Below are 18,027 nucleotides of genomic sequence, written 5' to 3' on the forward strand. Positions count from 1 at the left end.
CTTCTCAGTGGCTGCTTCTCTTCCAGAATAGATGAGGTTGATCCTTCCTGTTACCATCACACAGCCAGGCAAAGACTTTCCTTTCACAAATGACTGAATTCTAAGGAGTGGAATTTTTAAAGAATGCAATGTTCTTTTCCAGGTTTTAGTTGTAATTATTACTATTTTTAAATTTTATTTTATTTATTTAAAATATTTTACTCTGCCTTCCTTCTTAAAAAGAATGATTTGCTTTATAAGACAATATTTAAAGCTAAGATCAGTAAGTATACAAATACAGTGGTGCCTCGCTTAACAAGCGCCTCGCTGAGCAATGAAATCGCTTAACTAGGGGCTCTGGGCCATCGCTGGAGCATTCGCTCAGCGATGGCCCCTATGGCATTTTTTCGCTTTGCGATATTCGCTAAGCGATTCGCTTAGCGAATATCGCATAACGAAGCGGGGGAGAACAGCTGATCGGCGGTTCCAAAATGGCCACCGGAAGGTCCGTGCTGCATTTTCGCGCCCTGCCCTCGCTTACCGAGGGCGCGAACATGGCGGCGCTATGGAAGAACATCGCTTAACGGTGAGTTTTAAAGCCATAGGAACGCATTGAACAAAGTTTCTATGGCTTTTTAAATTCCGTTTAGCGATGTTTCGCTATAGCGAAGGTTAATCCGGAACGGATTAACCTCGCTATGCGAGGCACCACTGTACTGAAAAGGATCAAACACATACCACACTGAAAGATGTAAATAAAAGCAACCAAAAACATGTTCAAATTAGTAAGGCACAACAATCTATTAAAAAAACTCCACTCAGGAAATCTGTCACTAAGGAAAAGCGTGCCTGAAGAGAAAAGTCTTTCTCTGCTTACAGGAGGACAGCAAACATGGGGCCAGCCTAGTTCCCTGTGGGGGGGGGGAGTTTCAAAGTATGGGAGCAGCAACAGAGAAGGTCCTCTCCTGCCAAACAGACTTGTGAAAGTGGTGGGATCAAGAGAAAGGCTTCTCCTGATGATCTTAACTCCAGAGCAAGCTCATAAAACTAGATGTGGTCCCTGAGATAGCTTGGACCCAAACTGTTTAGGGTTCATAGGTTAGAACCAGCGCATTTATTTTAATTGAGACATTTTTACATTGTTTTTAAACTTCCTTCTATTTTACTGGGGGAAAGGCAGGATATAAATCAAATAAATAAGAGAAACAAGAGTTTTTTATAATTTGTATGACTTAACAGTCTTCAATCTTGGGAATATGTGATACAAATTAAATGCCTAGAATCAAGTAAAGTATTATGAAAACCTCTCTGGACACCACACTTCAAGAAGGATGCAAATAAACTAGAATGTGTTCAGAGGAGGGCAACAAGGATGATTAGGGGACTGGAAACCAAGCCCTCTGAGGAAAGAATGAAAGAACTGCGTGTATTTAGCCTTGAGAAGAGATGACTGAGGGGAAATATGATAGCACTTTTCAAATTCTTGAAAGATTGTTATACAGAAGAGGAGCAGGATCTGCTCTTGATCATCTCAGAGTGCAGGACATGTAAGAATGGGTTCAAGTTTCAGGAAGCCAGATTTAGGCTGAATATCATGGAAGAAACTTCTTAACTGTTAGAGCAGTATGACAATGGGACCAGTTACCTCCCTGCTAATATGGAGTAAATGCTTTGTAGAGTCTGTGCTGTTAATTGAGACAAACTTTCATATATACAGCTAAGAAAAAGCATGTCTTCCTCTCTTTCTGTAGGTTTTCGCAGGAAACACCAATCCCACTGATATTGCTTACAGACCTTTTCCCAGGCCAGTCCTCACACGTTTTGTTAGAATCAAACCTGCAAACTGGGAAACTGGGATATCACTGAGATTTGAAGTGTATGGCTGTAAAATTACAGGTGAGAGCTGTTCATGAACTGTTAACTATGCTGATTTTTCAAATATTTGATGGCGTGTCAGTATAAAAACCATAAAAAGTTTCATAAGTATAGAGTAAGAGAATACCTATAGAAGGGATAATGTTCTAAGCAGACTTATCTAGAAATAATTACTTTGAATATAGTGATACTTCCTTCAGAGTAAGCACAAGGAACTGTGCTGGAGAAGAATCCTCACTGCTCCATACACAAAATATCTGCACATTTTCTAAAGAGAGACGAATCTAAGAAATATGATTATTGTTGTGTTATTCCAGTTTCCAATAACAAACAAACAAATGATTTTCCCAAAGGACATAGAGCACATAAACAGCCTGCTTGGGATACAAAAGAAGTATATCTATACAGTCACTGCAGTTTGATATCATTTTAATTGTCATGGCTCCCTCCTACAGAATCCTGGGATATGTGTGCAGTCATATATGTACATATACACAATATAATGTTGTACTATGATTTACAGTTGTATTTTGTTGTTATCATCATCAGATTATCCTTGCTCTGGCATGCTGGGTATGGTATCTGGGCTGATCCCTGACTCCCAGATTACTGCATCAAATGAATTTGACCGAAACTGGCTCCCAGAAAATGCCCGTCTTATAACAAGCAGAGTAGGATGGGCATTACCCCCATCGGCCACACATACGTATGGAAAGGAATGGCTCCAAATAGATCTCGGTGAAGAGAAGATAGTGCGGGGCATAATCGTCCAGGGAGGCAAACACAGAGAGAATAAGGTCTTCATGAGAAAATTCAAGATTGGATACAGTTACAATGGATCAGATTGGAAGTGGATTATGGATGCCAGCAAAAAGAAGGCAAAGGTGAGATTGAAATCAATGTGTATTGAAGAATAGGTGCAGGAGACGAAGTACATGCTTTGTATGCTAAGGACTCACATTCCATTTATAGCATCTCCAATCTGAAACGATCAGATACCAGTTAATGTAAAAGACTGCTGTCTTCAGCTCTTTATCTAGATAGGTGCTGATAGTCAAAGTAGGCTCCAGCAGGCTAGAAGTGTAGTCGGGTTGGAATAAGGTGGTGACCTATGTACCTTTAAAAGATTTTACAGTGTTATAGTCTCTGTAGAAACTGAAACAATAGATTTGATGCGTTTAGCAGAGAATGTAGTTTCAGGCATTCTCATGTGGCCGTATACAAATGAGAAAAACATATTAAACATCAGGAAGATCTTCATTTAGTAGAGGGGAAAAATGCTACTTCTTTGGTGTATCTTCCACCTAGTTGTCTCCCACTGCAACCTGACAGGGTTTCTCTTCTACGCAGAATGGCAGTCGAGTCACAGGTAGTTTAGAGTAGCAAAAGCAGTTTAGCTTCAAGTAAACCAGAACTATATTTTTCTTACCTAGTCAATCTTTACAGCTACTGCTAGCAGAAAATTTTGTTTAACCCAAAACATATTAGCTAGATGCCTTTTGCAAATGTTTCGCAACCAATAGTGATTCTATGCTATATTATTCTGTTCTGATTACAGTACAGTGATTTTGTATCATCTGGCTTACCCCATTCTCCTATTTCCTAATCCATTTTTTTTCTTTTTGCAAATATATTTTGGATCAGTGAAGTAACATAAAAAGTTGACTAAATTGGAGACGTGGGTCATTGTCAAACATCAGGGCTGACATTAGTCTGCAGAACCCACTCATTTTTATTTTGCCAATTCAAGTGACTAGACTTTGAAAAAGTTACTTCTATGGGCTACAGCTCCCAGAATCTTCCAAGGCGTCATGGCTGTTCTGGACAACTGGGGAAGAGATGTGGAATTCTAATTGTAAAAGAACAGATAACACAAAATAATCCAGTTGTAAGCGTTAGTACAATTTTCAAACAGATACAGCCTCTGACCATATATACCACCCTGAGAGCTTATTTGATATTCTATATCCCTTAAGCAGCCATCTGTATTGAAGATATAAAATGTTCTTTGTTTTGCCTGAGAAACAGCTTTGTTCTGTAGAAACAGAAGGAGGGATTGGATGACAAGAATTTAGAAGTGAATGCTTTTCCAAACCAAAACATTGTGAGATTTGTATACTGTGAGAGAAAAGCCGATTCTAAAGAGAAAGCATTGGCTGCTTCAGTTTTTCCTGACTCAGCATAATTGGAAAATAGACATGCCCAAACCCCAATTTACTGTATGGTGGCTGTTGACATTCATAAATGTGGGGATGCTATTAATTCTTGAGCTTTGAATACCTTCCAGTTTCATATTTTATTTCTAGACTGTAGTTTCTCTGCAAACTATTGGAAATATGTTGATAAATTCTTGGTGTGCTATAGCTGTATTAGATATCTGTTCATTATGTATGCCTCCTGCCCTACCTCCAGGAACAGTAGGGTGGTCCGCTGTTCTCATGCCGTTTTATCTTTACAATGACCTTATAAGGTATGCTAGGCTGAGAGATAGCGACTGGCCCAAGATTATCAGTGAACCATCTGTGTTGGAATGTGAACCCAAGGTCCACTATTGCTACACCATACTAACTATTCTTGAACAGCTGCATCCATTTTTTTTCTAATTTCTCTTGCAAATAAATGCAAAAGCGAATCTGTTTTCAAATGACCTTGATATTGCAAGTAAAGGGCTCACCATAAAGTGTGAAGAGTAAATAAATCCAACAATAAGACCTAACCACTTGTTTTCATTCCAAAATACGTGTTGTTTTGACATATTATTCCAAACCCCAGAGAAAATGTAGAGCACCATATGCTTTTAATGTGACATACCTTATGCTGCTTGGCCTTCTGGTATTAAACTCAAGGCAGTTGCCATCACTGTCAAAAACTAGCAGTCTTGACAAAAATGAATCCTGGCAAACACATTGAGACCACTCAGAGTTTTCATTTCTAACAGAAATAAGCTTCAGAGATTAGTACTTTTTTTAAAAAAATGAGATTGTGTAACACTCATAATCCTACTAAAATATTCAACAGATTTAATAATATTTCTTCCATGGGAGAATATGATAAATTCTTGGGATTTAGGAGCCTGCTGGATATTAAAGCAGGACCTAGGTATTTTAAAAATATTAATCAAGCTTGGCTGTACGCAACAGTAACTACACTGATTACAATAATAAATTAAAAGTAGTTCTGCTTCATGAAATGAAATACAATTTACTTACTATTTTGTTAGAAGAAAAGCACTATTTGATACAGCTATACCAAAGAGCTGTAATGTACAATTTATTTAATAAATGTTTTAATAAATTAATAAATATTTATCCTGAATAAAGATATTCAAAGTGACTCAAGGTAGCAAAAATGCAATGCAAAACATGGCCAGTAGAATAAATATGTATTGTAACATGTGTAAAATAAGGAACACTATTTATGTGCACGGAACTTCAACTGAAAAAGCTGCCACAGCTATCTGATGAGATTCCGGTTCCATGCTCGTTCATGTTCTAACAGGATACTGCCCATTGAACAGGATATTGGCTGCTATGTTTTTAATTGCTAACATCAGGATCATCAACAGAACAAAGTCAGTGAAAAAGACTATCAGTAGGTCTTCAGCGCTCTTCTGAAGATGAGCAGAGAGGTAGCCACCTAAGTCCACCAGGAAAAGTGTTCTATAACCCAGGCACGATTACAGATATGTTCCAATCTCTCATTGGGGAGACATGCCAAACATCTGATTGTGACAGGCACAAACCACAACCCCAGACATTTATTTTGATAGTACTGTTATTTGTTCAGCTCTGAAACTGCTTTTTGAAATTTCAATCTTATTTTTAAAAAGTTTCTCATGAAGTTAGTTTTATTGGTGGGGCATATGGAAGTTTATCCTTTTGCACTAAAACAGAGATCCGGTACTAGACCTGCAAAAAAAAATCTGTATTCTCAAGACTCGGACCCTACCACTCACTGTAGCAAATGCTGAGCTAAACAGACTAATGATGAGACCTGTTCAAAGGCAGCTTTATTGCACCACCACTACCACCCTCATTGCAAATACATTTTAGTCTCCCTGAAACTATCTAATAAACTTAGTGGTAGATGAAATAATACTGTCTTTCTTCCCCTCTTCCCATTCTCAAATGATCACTGTGTATGAATGAACAATCATAATTAAATCACAGATAGGTCTAGACTACACAGCTGAAACAAGACAATGATTCAATGTAATTAGGATTCAAGGGACCATTAAACGTCTGTTGAATTCTGTGCCGGTGTGTCAGTACATCGTTCTGAAATCTTTAATAGAAAAATTTCCATTATTATATAGTGCTATTTAAACGATAATTAAGGTTGGCTTCCATAGTTACAGTTGCCTGCACCTATACTATAAAAATCATTCCATTTCATATCCATTCTCATTCAGTTGCAGACTTTTATGATATTGGAAACAAAATTTGATTATAAAATAAATCCTAAGTAAAAAGTATAAACAGCCACACCTTCCTAATCCTCTTGAATGACATGTAGTTACTGAATGACCTTAGATTCTACTGGATTGAGTCTTTGAGGCTTCATCCCCAAACACTATCTTGAGTATGTTCAGATTTTATTCAAAATAAAAATGGATTGTGCAGTTGAGAATGTAACCCTTTTTAAAACAATCATCCTTTGACTCCCTCTGTCAAGAGTTAATTATTTCTTTTCATTCTATTTTTATTTCCTTCTGTTCTTTTCTTGACTGCTATGCCATTCCTTCGGTGTTCCCATATTTTCCTTTACCAAACACAATTTGTGTAGATACTGCAAGCAGTCACTAATGCTAACCAGGAAAATCAAGGGAAATAGTAACCGATCAGAGGAAATACCACAGATATTTATTTATTTATTTATTTATTTATTTATTTATTTATTTATTTATTTATTTATTTATTTATTTATTTATTTATTTATTTATTTATTTATATCCCGCCCATCTGGGCTGGTTGACCACTCTGGGCTATTCAGATAATGCTATTCAGTAGCTGGCACCCAATTCCCAATTAATAGTTTCCAAAGTGTGACCCTTAACATCTGCACTGGATGCTACAGATCACGATCTGAAGACTCACAATGCAGCTTCCTTGGAGTTGAAGGAGCAAGAAATAAGTTGAAGTGCTGCCTCAGGACTGTGAATAACTTGCCATTTTCTCAGGCTCTTTTGAGGGAACGGGGCTTCATAAATTGGGGCAAGAGCATTGGCCTCATCCCAAGATCTTATTGGTTATATAAACTTCTCTTATGCACCAAATTTGGTCTGTGAGCTAGAAGCTCCTCAGTTTTGACCTATACCTCCTATGTCACCTAAGTGTAATTAAGGTCACGCAAAATTAATGATAGCAGCCCCTGGGAGCATCATTACTTTAAACAGCCAAGAATTTGGTACAGTAAATTAGCACCATATTTGAAGTAACTAGAATGCATTGGCTGCTTTGAAGTAGCAACTAGTGAAACAAGCTGGAATAAAAAGAATTTCCTTCCTATTATAGCCTCTTATAAACTATAATTACATGCAATCAGGTTGATTCTGGTGACCCTTTCCAGGGTTTATACCTAGAAAAGCCTGGAAGGGTATGCAGGACTCAGGAATAAAGTATTCAGGAATTGTTTACTAGTCCCACCTTTTGATAGCACTCTGAGGCTGTGCAGCTTGACATGGGCAGCTAAATATGTAACCTCATCAGACACATGCAGGTCATATTGTCTGACTCTTTCCCCAGGAGGTGGGGTGGAGATCTGAACTCCCAGCCTCCATGTTCCAGCCTATTGAGCTATGTCAGTGGTTTCCAACCTTTGATCCCCAGATGTTCTGGGACTATAACTCCCAGAAATTCTGGCCAGCACAGCTAGTGGTGAAGGCTTTTGAGAGTTTTAGTTCAAGAACATCTGGAGATCCAAGGTTGGGAACCACTGAGCTATACTACACGTCCCAAAATTACCTTGGATGGAAACGGGGGTATAAACCTTGTATGTTCTTCCCATCATTCTTTCTTTTGGTGTCTGCTTTGTTTGAAGGTCTCTAGGTTTTAAGGGTCATTTAGGAGGAATGTGCTGTGCTAGGTAGTGTGCTGTTCCTTTCCTAAAAGCCTTTAGTACAGCTGCAGTTCTTATCAAAATATGATGGGGAAGAAGGAAGATTAAAAACTAGAAGTTCCATAAATTCGCCTGTGATCTTCAGTCTAGATTCCAAAGGAGAGCGAGTGATTGTAGTTGAGCCAGCTTTTGTTACTTGGAATGTAAAACAATACACACGCGGTTCTTGTTTCTGGGTGTCTCTGCATCTTTTATTGCTCAGTCTACAGTTAGTTTTTGCTTGGAACAGAATTTCCAAATTAAGATGATAAAGAAATAGGACTAGATACATCAGGAGAACTCAACATTTGGAGTAGTAGGGGGCGTTGGTTGGTGCTCTGAAACCTAGATTTTGCTATGGTATTTCTCTGACAATGTACGGAGTGGGGACTCATAGTTCTATTATGGATTACTGATTCCTGTTCATTTGTATTGTCATTCATGCATCATCAAATAACTGATTCCTATTTGGGGATTAATCCCAAAACATACTAATCAGTCACCAAGGGTGCAGAGGATGTTATTCAGTCCAGGCCTATGAAGATTGCTGACAGTGGTAGGATTATAATAAACTGAGCACATGAAATAGACCTTCTGGGCAGAGAGTGTCTACTCCTGCACCAAATAATGCCAGAAACATTCAGTGGTGGATTGAAGAATCCCTACCCAGAAGCAGCTCCACCATGGAACTGCCACCAAATGGAAGCATTTCTCAGTGGACTCTCTGTGGCTGTTGTAATGTAAAACAGATGAATGTAGAACAATTAAAAGGCCTGATGGGCAAAAGGAAGAAGAAAATGGATGGCTTCCATGGTATGGCGTTTCCACCAAAGACATTTAAATGTCTATTTTTTTCCTTTGTATCTCTCTGTTGATATCACATACAACCCCATAGTGCAATGTCAAACATTAATATTTTTTAAAAATTATATTAATCCATGCTCACTGGAAGAAGGAAAGTCCATCAGACATTCCTGTTTGTGTGGCAATAATGGTGATTAGCACTTTATGAAGCTTGCCTTTCAGATGTCATTTGTTCACAAGAATGTGTGCAGGTCATGAGGTTTAAATGGACACGCTGCAAATGGTTGTTGTGGGTTTTTTGGGCTTTTTGGCCATGTTCTGAAGGTTGTTCTTCCTAACGTTTCGCCAATCTCTGTGGCCGGCATCTTCAGAGGACAGCACTCTGTGCTCTGGTGTAGTTGGCTTGGGAATCCAGTATTTATGGCTGTGAGACAGGCTTTTGTCTTTTTCTGTAGATGGGTGATTAGTGTCTCAACAAATGTTGAGTCAAGCATTTGCAAACACTGCAAATGCTTGACTCAACATCAAGAAGAGTGGTTTCAGACCAGTTCAGTCCTAGTTGAAATTTGTGTCAGCAGTGGAGAAGAAGTGACTGATGGCTACATAAAAAAATGTCTTTCCAGTTGACTTTGTTCTCACGCACCCTTGACAGTGTCGAACACAGCATAGCAAAGTCAGTGATCCACATTTTATTTAAGTTCTCAGACCATATGCTTTGGAAGCATATTGGCAGCTAACTTTTCCTGGGGTTTGTAAAGTTTAATTTGTGCCTTTGCAATGTAACTATAATTTATAAGCCTCTGCACAAGTGGAGACAACTGGAGCCAAAGTTTCACCCTTGGCTGAGAAGAGTTACCCAACCAGTGACACTGTCTAGGCCAGGGGGACTCCTGTGCCCAAGTCATCCATGTAAATTCAAGACCCAAGCCTCATTTAAAACATGTCTCATTAAAAACACTTGGCTTCTCTGCTGATCCTGATGGAATGATTTGTAGAAAATGAAATATGCAGCTTCTCAGAATCATTTCACTATCCATTTCTCATTTTTGATTGTAAAGTCAGCTATCTGTAAAATATCTAGGACTTTGCTTACTTTTCAGCCAGAAATACCAGAGATGTGCAAAATCTCAGTAAACTTGCCATGTGATTATTAAACAAAAATGTGTCTCTGTGTGTTTATACGCTCTGCAGATTTTTGAAGGCAACACTAACTATGATACTCCTGAGCTTCGTACCTTTGAACCTATAACAACCAGATTTATCCGTGTTTACCCTGAAAGAGCCACCCATGCTGGTTTGGGACTGAGGATGGAACTACTGGGCTGTGAAATTGAAGGTAATTGCACGATGTAAGATTAATTATTTTCCTGCATGGTGTTTTTCCTGCATTCTCTGCTTCTGCCTCCGATGAGTGAGAACATTGGGTCTGATCCTTCTCAATTTGCCATTAATGATATAATATCATACAGTACAGTACTCTAGTTTCCCAGCCCTAATATACTTGGTCCCTCCAGTGCTATTTGATCTGTGAAACAAAGGCTCTAAGGCTTAGAGTTGTTGTTGAGCTATAACACTGCAGAAAATCATGCTAACAAAGTGAATAGGAGAAATATTTCTTCACTACTTCTTTTTTGCCTTTTTTTTCTATATTGATTTGGAAGGGTAAGTGATGTGTGCCAAAAAATGTAAAATGGCACCTTCCAATAATTTCAGTACACTTTCTCCCTCCAGTGATGTCACCCAAATAAGCAAAATACTGTCCAGAGATGATCCAAATCCATACAGAGCTTCCATATTTTACATATTTGGCAGTAATATTCACTCTTATTATATAGAGTGAATATTACACTCTCTCTCTCTCTCTCTCTCTCTCATACACACACACACACACACACACCTCTTTTGTATGGGGTCTGGCTAGATCCCTGTATGAGTCTGACTAGCCCCTGTGTCCTGATCTGTCTATGTAATCAAAGGATTACACAGACTTGCTTATTCTGCAAGGCTGGATCTACCATTAGGCAGGTTGAGATGCTGCCTAAGGTAGCAAATTTTAAGTAGCATGAACGGGCAGCAAATGGTTACTGCTCATTAAAGTTCCACTGATATGGATGACGAAGGTGCTTGTGGCAAACTAAGTTGCATGGCTTCTTGGATACTAGGAACTTTGACCCAGAGAAAATGCATTGTGCTGGCTGGCACTGAGGCAGCAAAATGGTATGAAATAACTGTGCAGACCTGCCAGTTTTGCTGTGTGCCTGAAGCAAAGGTTTTCCAAAGCATTCCAGTCATGGCACAGTGAGGATACTGTAAATATTGAGGATATACCCTGCACCCTCCCTTTTTTGTGACTTCCTGTGTTGCAGACATTGTGAGTTCTGACTCAGTTTTTCTTCTGGTGGTGAATTAGAAGTCTGCTGTTTTCAAATCTAGATCTTAAAAATGATATTTCTAACAAAATATTCTTGTAACCCTTATACAGTATATTTTGTAAGAGGAAGTGATGAGCTGTTTATCTTTTTTTTCCATACTTTTTCCATATTAGTTGATAATAACAACCACCAGAGGGTTGATTTTACCGAATTTCCTGTTCTTTCCCCTGGACTTTAGCTTGAACACCACAAACTAAGTTAATGAGAGGGCAAAGGGCAGGAAATGGAAAGATGATAACTAGAAGAGATTTCCTGTGTGGAATGAAAGATCTTGCTACTGCAAGTGTGCTACTGCACACACTTGTGATGAAGCAGCCATGGAATATAATTTACCTGAGATTTTTGTTTCAGTACCTACGTCAGTCCCAACTACACCTGACAGCAACCTTGTGGATGAGTGTGATGATGACCAAGCCAACTGCCACAGTGGAACAGGTGATGACTTCCAGTTGACAGGTGCAGAAACCATCCACATTCCACTGCAACACCATTTCATTCGAATCAATCCTCAGTTCCAATGTTTGTCTTGCCTTTATCACTCCTAATGACAGTTGCAACATTTGCACACAATGGGTGATGAGGGGACATTATAGATATATTTGCTTTGACATATGTGAAAAATTAAGGCTGCCAGTCCGTCAATGAATTTTATTGATAAAAATCATCTTGTCAGTTAGTTGACTTTTGATCTGTAATTCAATCTATCATTTATTCTTCTGTTAATTCGTTATTAGATTTTGTTTTAGCTTCTTGGACTTAGTAGCTTTTTTAAGATTTTCAGATATTGAAGGAAGTAGGAAGTAATGTAGAGTTTATTAAACAAAAACTATCACTCTGTTATAGAGATGACCTAATAATATGCAGACTTCTGGTATTAGATTACAACTCCCAAAAATTCCAAAAACATAAATCTGAACAATTTGTTTTGTAGTCAAAAAACAGAAAACTGCACACCTCTTGTGGCAACCTACTTTGAGTACAATGTAGAAAGAGAATTAGTAAATTAGCAAGGCAAGGACTTATTTATGATTCTTCCTCATTTGTATGTATGACTAAAGCAAGAACAACAACAACAGAAGAAGAACCTTCCAAAAACAGTTTAGTTGAGATCGACTTCTGTGATTATTGAACAAAAGTTTTAGTTCATCTACCAATTCAGTCAGTTGCAGTTTGCAGTCCAAATGAAAATCTTGTGTCTTTAAAAAAACAAAACAAAACTTAAAATCCTTATTCATAAACCTAGAGTCAGAGTGATGTAGTGGATAGAGTGATGGACTAGGATTGAGAAAGCCTAGGTTCAATTAGCCCCTCAACCATGGAAATTAATTGAGGGGTGCCACTGATAAAACTATTTCTCACATACCTTAATAGCCCTATTAGGCTCACTGTACATCAGGTGCAACTTAACAGTACCTGGATCTCATTGATAAACTAACAAACACTCAGAATTCTTTCTCCCCAGCAATCTTGTATTAGATGTAGGCTGATGATTTCTTTTCCACCTGTCTTTTTTGGTTGAGGAGTTGAACGGAAAGATAGGTTAGTGCTAAGGAGAATTTTGGCCGAGATCCATTTTCCTTCTTCTAAAGTACTCCTCTTTGTAAACTTGGGTAGATTTATTTCTATTTACATTTAGGAATGAGGTCACTAAGGTTGGGAAGGAACAGCTCTTCTAGTTCATTACCCTTTTCCATTCCGCTCAAACTGCAGCTCAGCAGTGCTCTACCCTTTCTACTTCTTCAGAGACACAACGAACTCTCTGCACCACTGCTGAGCATTAGCAAGGAAAGAGAAGACTGCAGAAAGAACAGGTCTCCCTGGGCTCACTTTTATGAAGACCAGAGTGTATCTGTTTCTTTTACATTCCATAATTAGGTTGGCTGATGTAGCTGTTTGGTACTCTCTTTGTCCCATAAGGCTCTGTGTCTGAACTGGCAGACAGAACAGAACCTCTGTGTTATCCAGATCTAGATACCTACAAATAAGTGGCCTCTTATTCATTCTGCAACATGTTATGGCGTGAGCTCTCCCTTATGAGCTGGAGGGCTCAACATTTATTGTTTCCCATACAGCTGTGCAGCTTGTGTAGCAACATTTCCAACCCAGTTACAGTCTGGTAATACAATGCATACTCAGAGGACTTTAGGTAACATTAGCCAGGTAGCAAAAAGTTGTTCATGGGCTTAGAGTGGGTTTTGTTTTCCCCTTCAAATAAGGACTAAATAGCAGTAATATCCTAAAAGTAAGGCAGGGGGAACCATAATAGCAAGTGTACTTGCTATTTACAGTAAGTGACTAACTCTTTGTGCAACAAAACTTTTTCTAGAAAACAAGTGCTATAAAGAGAGTGACCAGTCCATAGGAATTTTTTTAGTACCACACGATTGCGGTCTCTTCTTTTCAAATTTAATATTTTCATGCTAAGCACCAAGTCAAAAGTGGCAAAATATTACTCTGCTTCAAAAATACTACTTCGCAAACTCATAACACAGAATTTCTTTTTAAAACCACGGATGCTGATACTTAGCTTCCATGCCATGAAATGGAAAGGAGAGCATCTTCTTTGCAAATGTTGCATAGAAAACTGTTGTTGATATCGTATCACTTCAGGAAAACTCAGTCTGTTTGATCATTTACCTGCAGAGGAGTTAAGGCCAACAAAGAAGTCTGCTTTATTTTTATTTTTTTCATTTTAAGAGTTTGGGTATTCTCTTTTAATGATTCCACTAAACCTCATATAGCCCAGGAAACTATTGTAATGGGTGCATGAAAAAGAAACTTCCCTAACTAAATTTCAGCTAATTGCATCTTTTACCAACCCAGTTAAGATTTTCCTTTAACAAAGACAAACACTGTTAATTCATATACATTTGACCTATATATCTATATTTATAGATATTTATGACTATATTTATAGAGATGTAGATATACTCATTCTGCATGCCTCACTCACATCTTCAGCTTATATCTTATTACATCTTTCTGTTACTCCTAGGCTTAGAAGTAATATAGCTTCATTAAACCTCATCACAATTATACTCACTGTGGCACTTCAAATGCTTCCCTGCAGGGATGGAAGGAATGTTCAGCTGATGCTAATCAACAGCTCATTGCTTGATACATTCTGTTCTCTTTAGTTAAATAAATGATTTTATCTTTACATTTAGTATGGGTAGGATTTTCTAACAAAAAACTACAGTATGATGGCTAAAAATATAAAAATGTGCAAATGACCAAATGTTGCTAAATACTCTACACATTCCCTGAGCATTTATTTCTAGGAAAAGTGTTCCAGTAGTATTGCTGTCAGCGTTTCCTCTAAGTTTCTGTCCCACTGCATGGGAGCCTCACTCCGTGTGCATGGGAGTGGGTGGGGCTTCATTCAAAACAGGAATTAAACAAGCCATGTGCAGCCCCGACAAAGTTCTGGGTCAACGAGCATGAACGCAGCTTAGAGGGGACTTTGATTGCTTCCTAGTCTAACTGATGCATTATGGCACCATTGGCCATGATTCAGCAGACTGGAACTGTGTACATGTGAAATTTCACTTTTTAATGTCATAGGTAACACATTAGTAATTTGTCTTCTGTTAGGATCTGTTAAAAACAAAAGAGTGACACATCTCACCCACTTGGTTGGCTGGCTGGCTGGCTGTTCCACCCACTATTCTGGGTGGTTAACAATGTAAAATGCAACAGAACAAACAAAATGTAATTCAATGCTAAGAACATAATATAAAAAAGTGAAATTAGATCAGCACCTAGTACTTTCTATGAACCCCAGGTCCATACATCAAATCAATCATAGACTCTGGTTCATTTATACTCCTTTTACACATACCTAATTTATGTGGTGTTTCAACATTTTGTTATTCCTGTGAGCTATTTCTTCCAACAGAGTGGGCCAGTTTATTTCAGAACAAGTTTTTTCACCCCTTTCTGATGATGATGATGATGATGATAGATTTCAGAAGTTAATAGCACTGTTGCATTCTGTACAGTGTATTTTGATTGATGAGACTGTACAATTCCTAATTTGCATCATTTGTAAAGGAATGTTAAAGTGTTTCTTTAATTATTAATTAGTAAGCAACATTTCCATCTCCCAAAGGTTATACCTTGGGTAATAACACTCACTCACTCAAATAATATCTCTCTTCAAGGCAGAGATCAAGGATATTTTGATTTTTCCTTTAGAAGGTGAACTCATGCATGAATTTTCACATAACTACATGCACAGGCAAGGAACTATTGTGATTCATGTGTCTATCTTTGCTCTTCTACTTGACATATCCTGTGCCATTCCTTTTTCAGGTAGTACCACAGCCATGATAACAGAAAAACCAACAGCAATTGACACTACAGTACAGCCAGGTATGTTCTAAGAGGGAGGGAATTGTTTCTGGGTAAGATATAGTACATTTCACAGTTGCAGCTTGTGCCAAAGACAAACATAATGAATTGCAGGACTTTCTGGCTTTGTCTTCCTTCAAAGTCTCTGAAGTATAAAGTAGCATCTGGTCTCCAAGCTCAGTACAGTAAATATTTTACTCCTTTCATCCACATGGATCTGCAGTACAGAACTAGCTTCCTGTCTGTATCAGTGCATGCCAAATAGTGACAATACTTCCAAAAAATGTACAGGCTAAATCACACAATGTGCATTTGGGGAGAGGGAGTGTTAAATAATTTTTAACTCACCTAGGGTCTGTGTTAGGTGAGATTTTGAAGCTATACACCCTTGAAGCAATACACTCTTGAAAGGAAAAGATCTTCTGCTTATTCTGACATGAGTTTGCCTCAATTCTCTTTTGGCAAATTATCTTACTTTTATTTTGTAATTGGTCACTTGGGAGATAACATGTCTTTGTTTGCATGTCTGAAGCACATTAATACTGAAAGATTGGCATGCCTGAAGGAATAACATGATATGAGAAGGACATGCACATTACACATTTTCCTTGTCATGGCATCTGATATGATACCATAAGTGTTTGCAGAATAGGTAAAAGAACTATGAAGATTATCATTGCATTTTTTATGGATCACCAGTTAACAAAAAAAAATGTATTTGCCAGGTTTCTTTTCCCCTCATGTTACATTTGGCAATTTTACAGTGTTTGACTAGGAGTTCTTAAAAAGAGGTTATGAAAACCGTTACCATAAACTTAGGCAGGGAGGAAAGAAGCTGTTAGTGGCAGCTGGTCTTCCCCCAATCAATACAATAGCTAATAGCTTTTAGAAAACCGTTTAATTTTCAGCTTCACGGGGCTTCATGCTATGACTTCTGGTCATTTTTAATAGTCTGCATGGGTTGAGAAAGAAAGAAAATTCACCCAAAGTTTCCTATGAACAATCAGCAATTTTCATTGCTTTGTGTTAATGATTGTAAAAGGGGGAAAAGGTCACTCCTCAGTCACTCCCATTTCCTTTAGACCACAATCAAGCACTGCCTCCAGAGTAATTTATTAACAGGGTGTGGATGTGTATACCAGTGTTTCAGCTACAATATGACACTATAGGCTTTGCTACAAGCAAAAAATAAATGTATGATTAAGGACAGTGTTTTCTTCAAGACAAGGAGGTTTCAGGCCTGATTAGCCAAAAGGGAATGGAAAGAACTTAATTCCAGCGTTGTTGTGGCTCTTAACCTCTGAGTTTCCATGGCAAATAGGTGAACATTTTCCTCTGCCTCAAAATATTTTCTTCCTCCAGGTTTGTTCAGTCAGCATATGCTATTGTGAGTGACATCCTGTTCTGTTATTCCTTGAGGCAGAAGGATTTGCTCTCTTTTTCTGCACCACCAAAGTGTAAAAAGTCTTGTTCAAACATTATAGTTACAGCTGCTTTATTTCACAGTAATCCTAATATCCCAAATGTCGTATTATTCCATTAACTTTTTAAGGATGTTCTTATACTGGAAATTTTTTGGGTTTTCTTAAATAAAAGCCAATATAGCCAAGAGATAATAAGGGACAAAAAATCTCCCTAAACATCTGAGGAAGGAATGCTGCATATCATTTTAGATAATTTTTAGGAGAAAGATGGGATACAAATATTTTAAATAAAGAAAAATAATAAATAATAAAAATTATAGAAAAAATAAGAGTGACTGTTATCCTAGGAAATGTGTGAAAAAGATGTGTTTTTCGGAAGACATTCCATAATACCCTTTTTAGGCCAAAAAGTATTATAATAATATAGATCTGGAGGTTGATGTTTGTCCCTTATCAGCACTTGGCTATGTTTGACAAGAAATAGACCTGAATTAGTTTTTATTTATGTATTTCTTACATTTTTAACCTCATGTTTCTTGCAGTGACCTCTAGGGCAGCCTATGTAATCATTCTCATCCTCACTTTATCCTCACAATAATGTTGTAAATCAGGTCAAACTGAGAAAATTTGAATAGCCCAAGATCAGAGCTTGTGCCAGAGATAAATATAATGAATATCAGGACTTTCTGGCTTTCTCCTCAGATCGGATCACATAATTAGGGAAAATGTGTATACCCTGCTCTTACCCTGTTATTCCTTCAGGCACCCTGTTCTTTCAGTACCTCAAACATACAAACTGTGAGTTTCCTCCCCAAGTGTGGATTTGAACGCCAGTCTCTCAAGTCGTACTTCATCACACTAGCTGCCACACTAATGCAGCAACTGATGCTTGAGATGCTAAATAAAGATTAAGAATGAACAAAGCTTGTTCACACTTGTGATGGAAAGTGAAGCACAACTTTGGATCATGTAGGGCTTTTGCCACCCCCATATACTGTTTCCCTAGCAGAAACATTGAATTCCCCTCCCTCTATTTCTGTCACCATCTGGCATACACAAGTGAA

The 18,027-nt window shown here is 38.0% G+C and overlaps 1 protein-coding gene across 4 annotated transcripts in view; it reads left to right on the forward strand.

Moving 5' to 3' along the window:
- The window catches only part of NRP1 (neuropilin 1), a 147,237-nt gene that overhangs the window by 110,264 nt on the left and 18,946 nt on the right, over window positions 1–18,027 (forward strand). For 2 of the 4 annotated variants that reach the window (XM_073002950.2, XM_073002954.2), the window contains exons 8-12: window positions 1,731–1,875; window positions 2,404–2,738; window positions 9,946–10,090; window positions 11,538–11,642; window positions 15,501–15,560. In XM_073002950.2, the coding sequence (XP_072859051.2) occupies window positions 1,731–1,875; window positions 2,404–2,738; window positions 9,946–10,090; window positions 11,538–11,642; window positions 15,501–15,560 (790 nt within the window). The remainder of the gene's footprint in view (window positions 1–1,730; window positions 1,876–2,403; window positions 2,739–9,945; window positions 10,091–11,537; window positions 11,643–15,500; window positions 15,561–18,027) is intronic. The other 2 variants (XM_073002952.2, XM_073002955.2) reach the window with 1 other exon arrangement.

The sequence above is a fragment of the Pogona vitticeps genome, chromosome 6 (assembly GCF_051106095.1).
Source record: "Pogona vitticeps strain Pit_001003342236 chromosome 6, PviZW2.1, whole genome shotgun sequence".
In the NCBI taxonomy this organism is placed as follows: domain Eukaryota; kingdom Metazoa; phylum Chordata; class Lepidosauria; order Squamata; family Agamidae; genus Pogona; species Pogona vitticeps.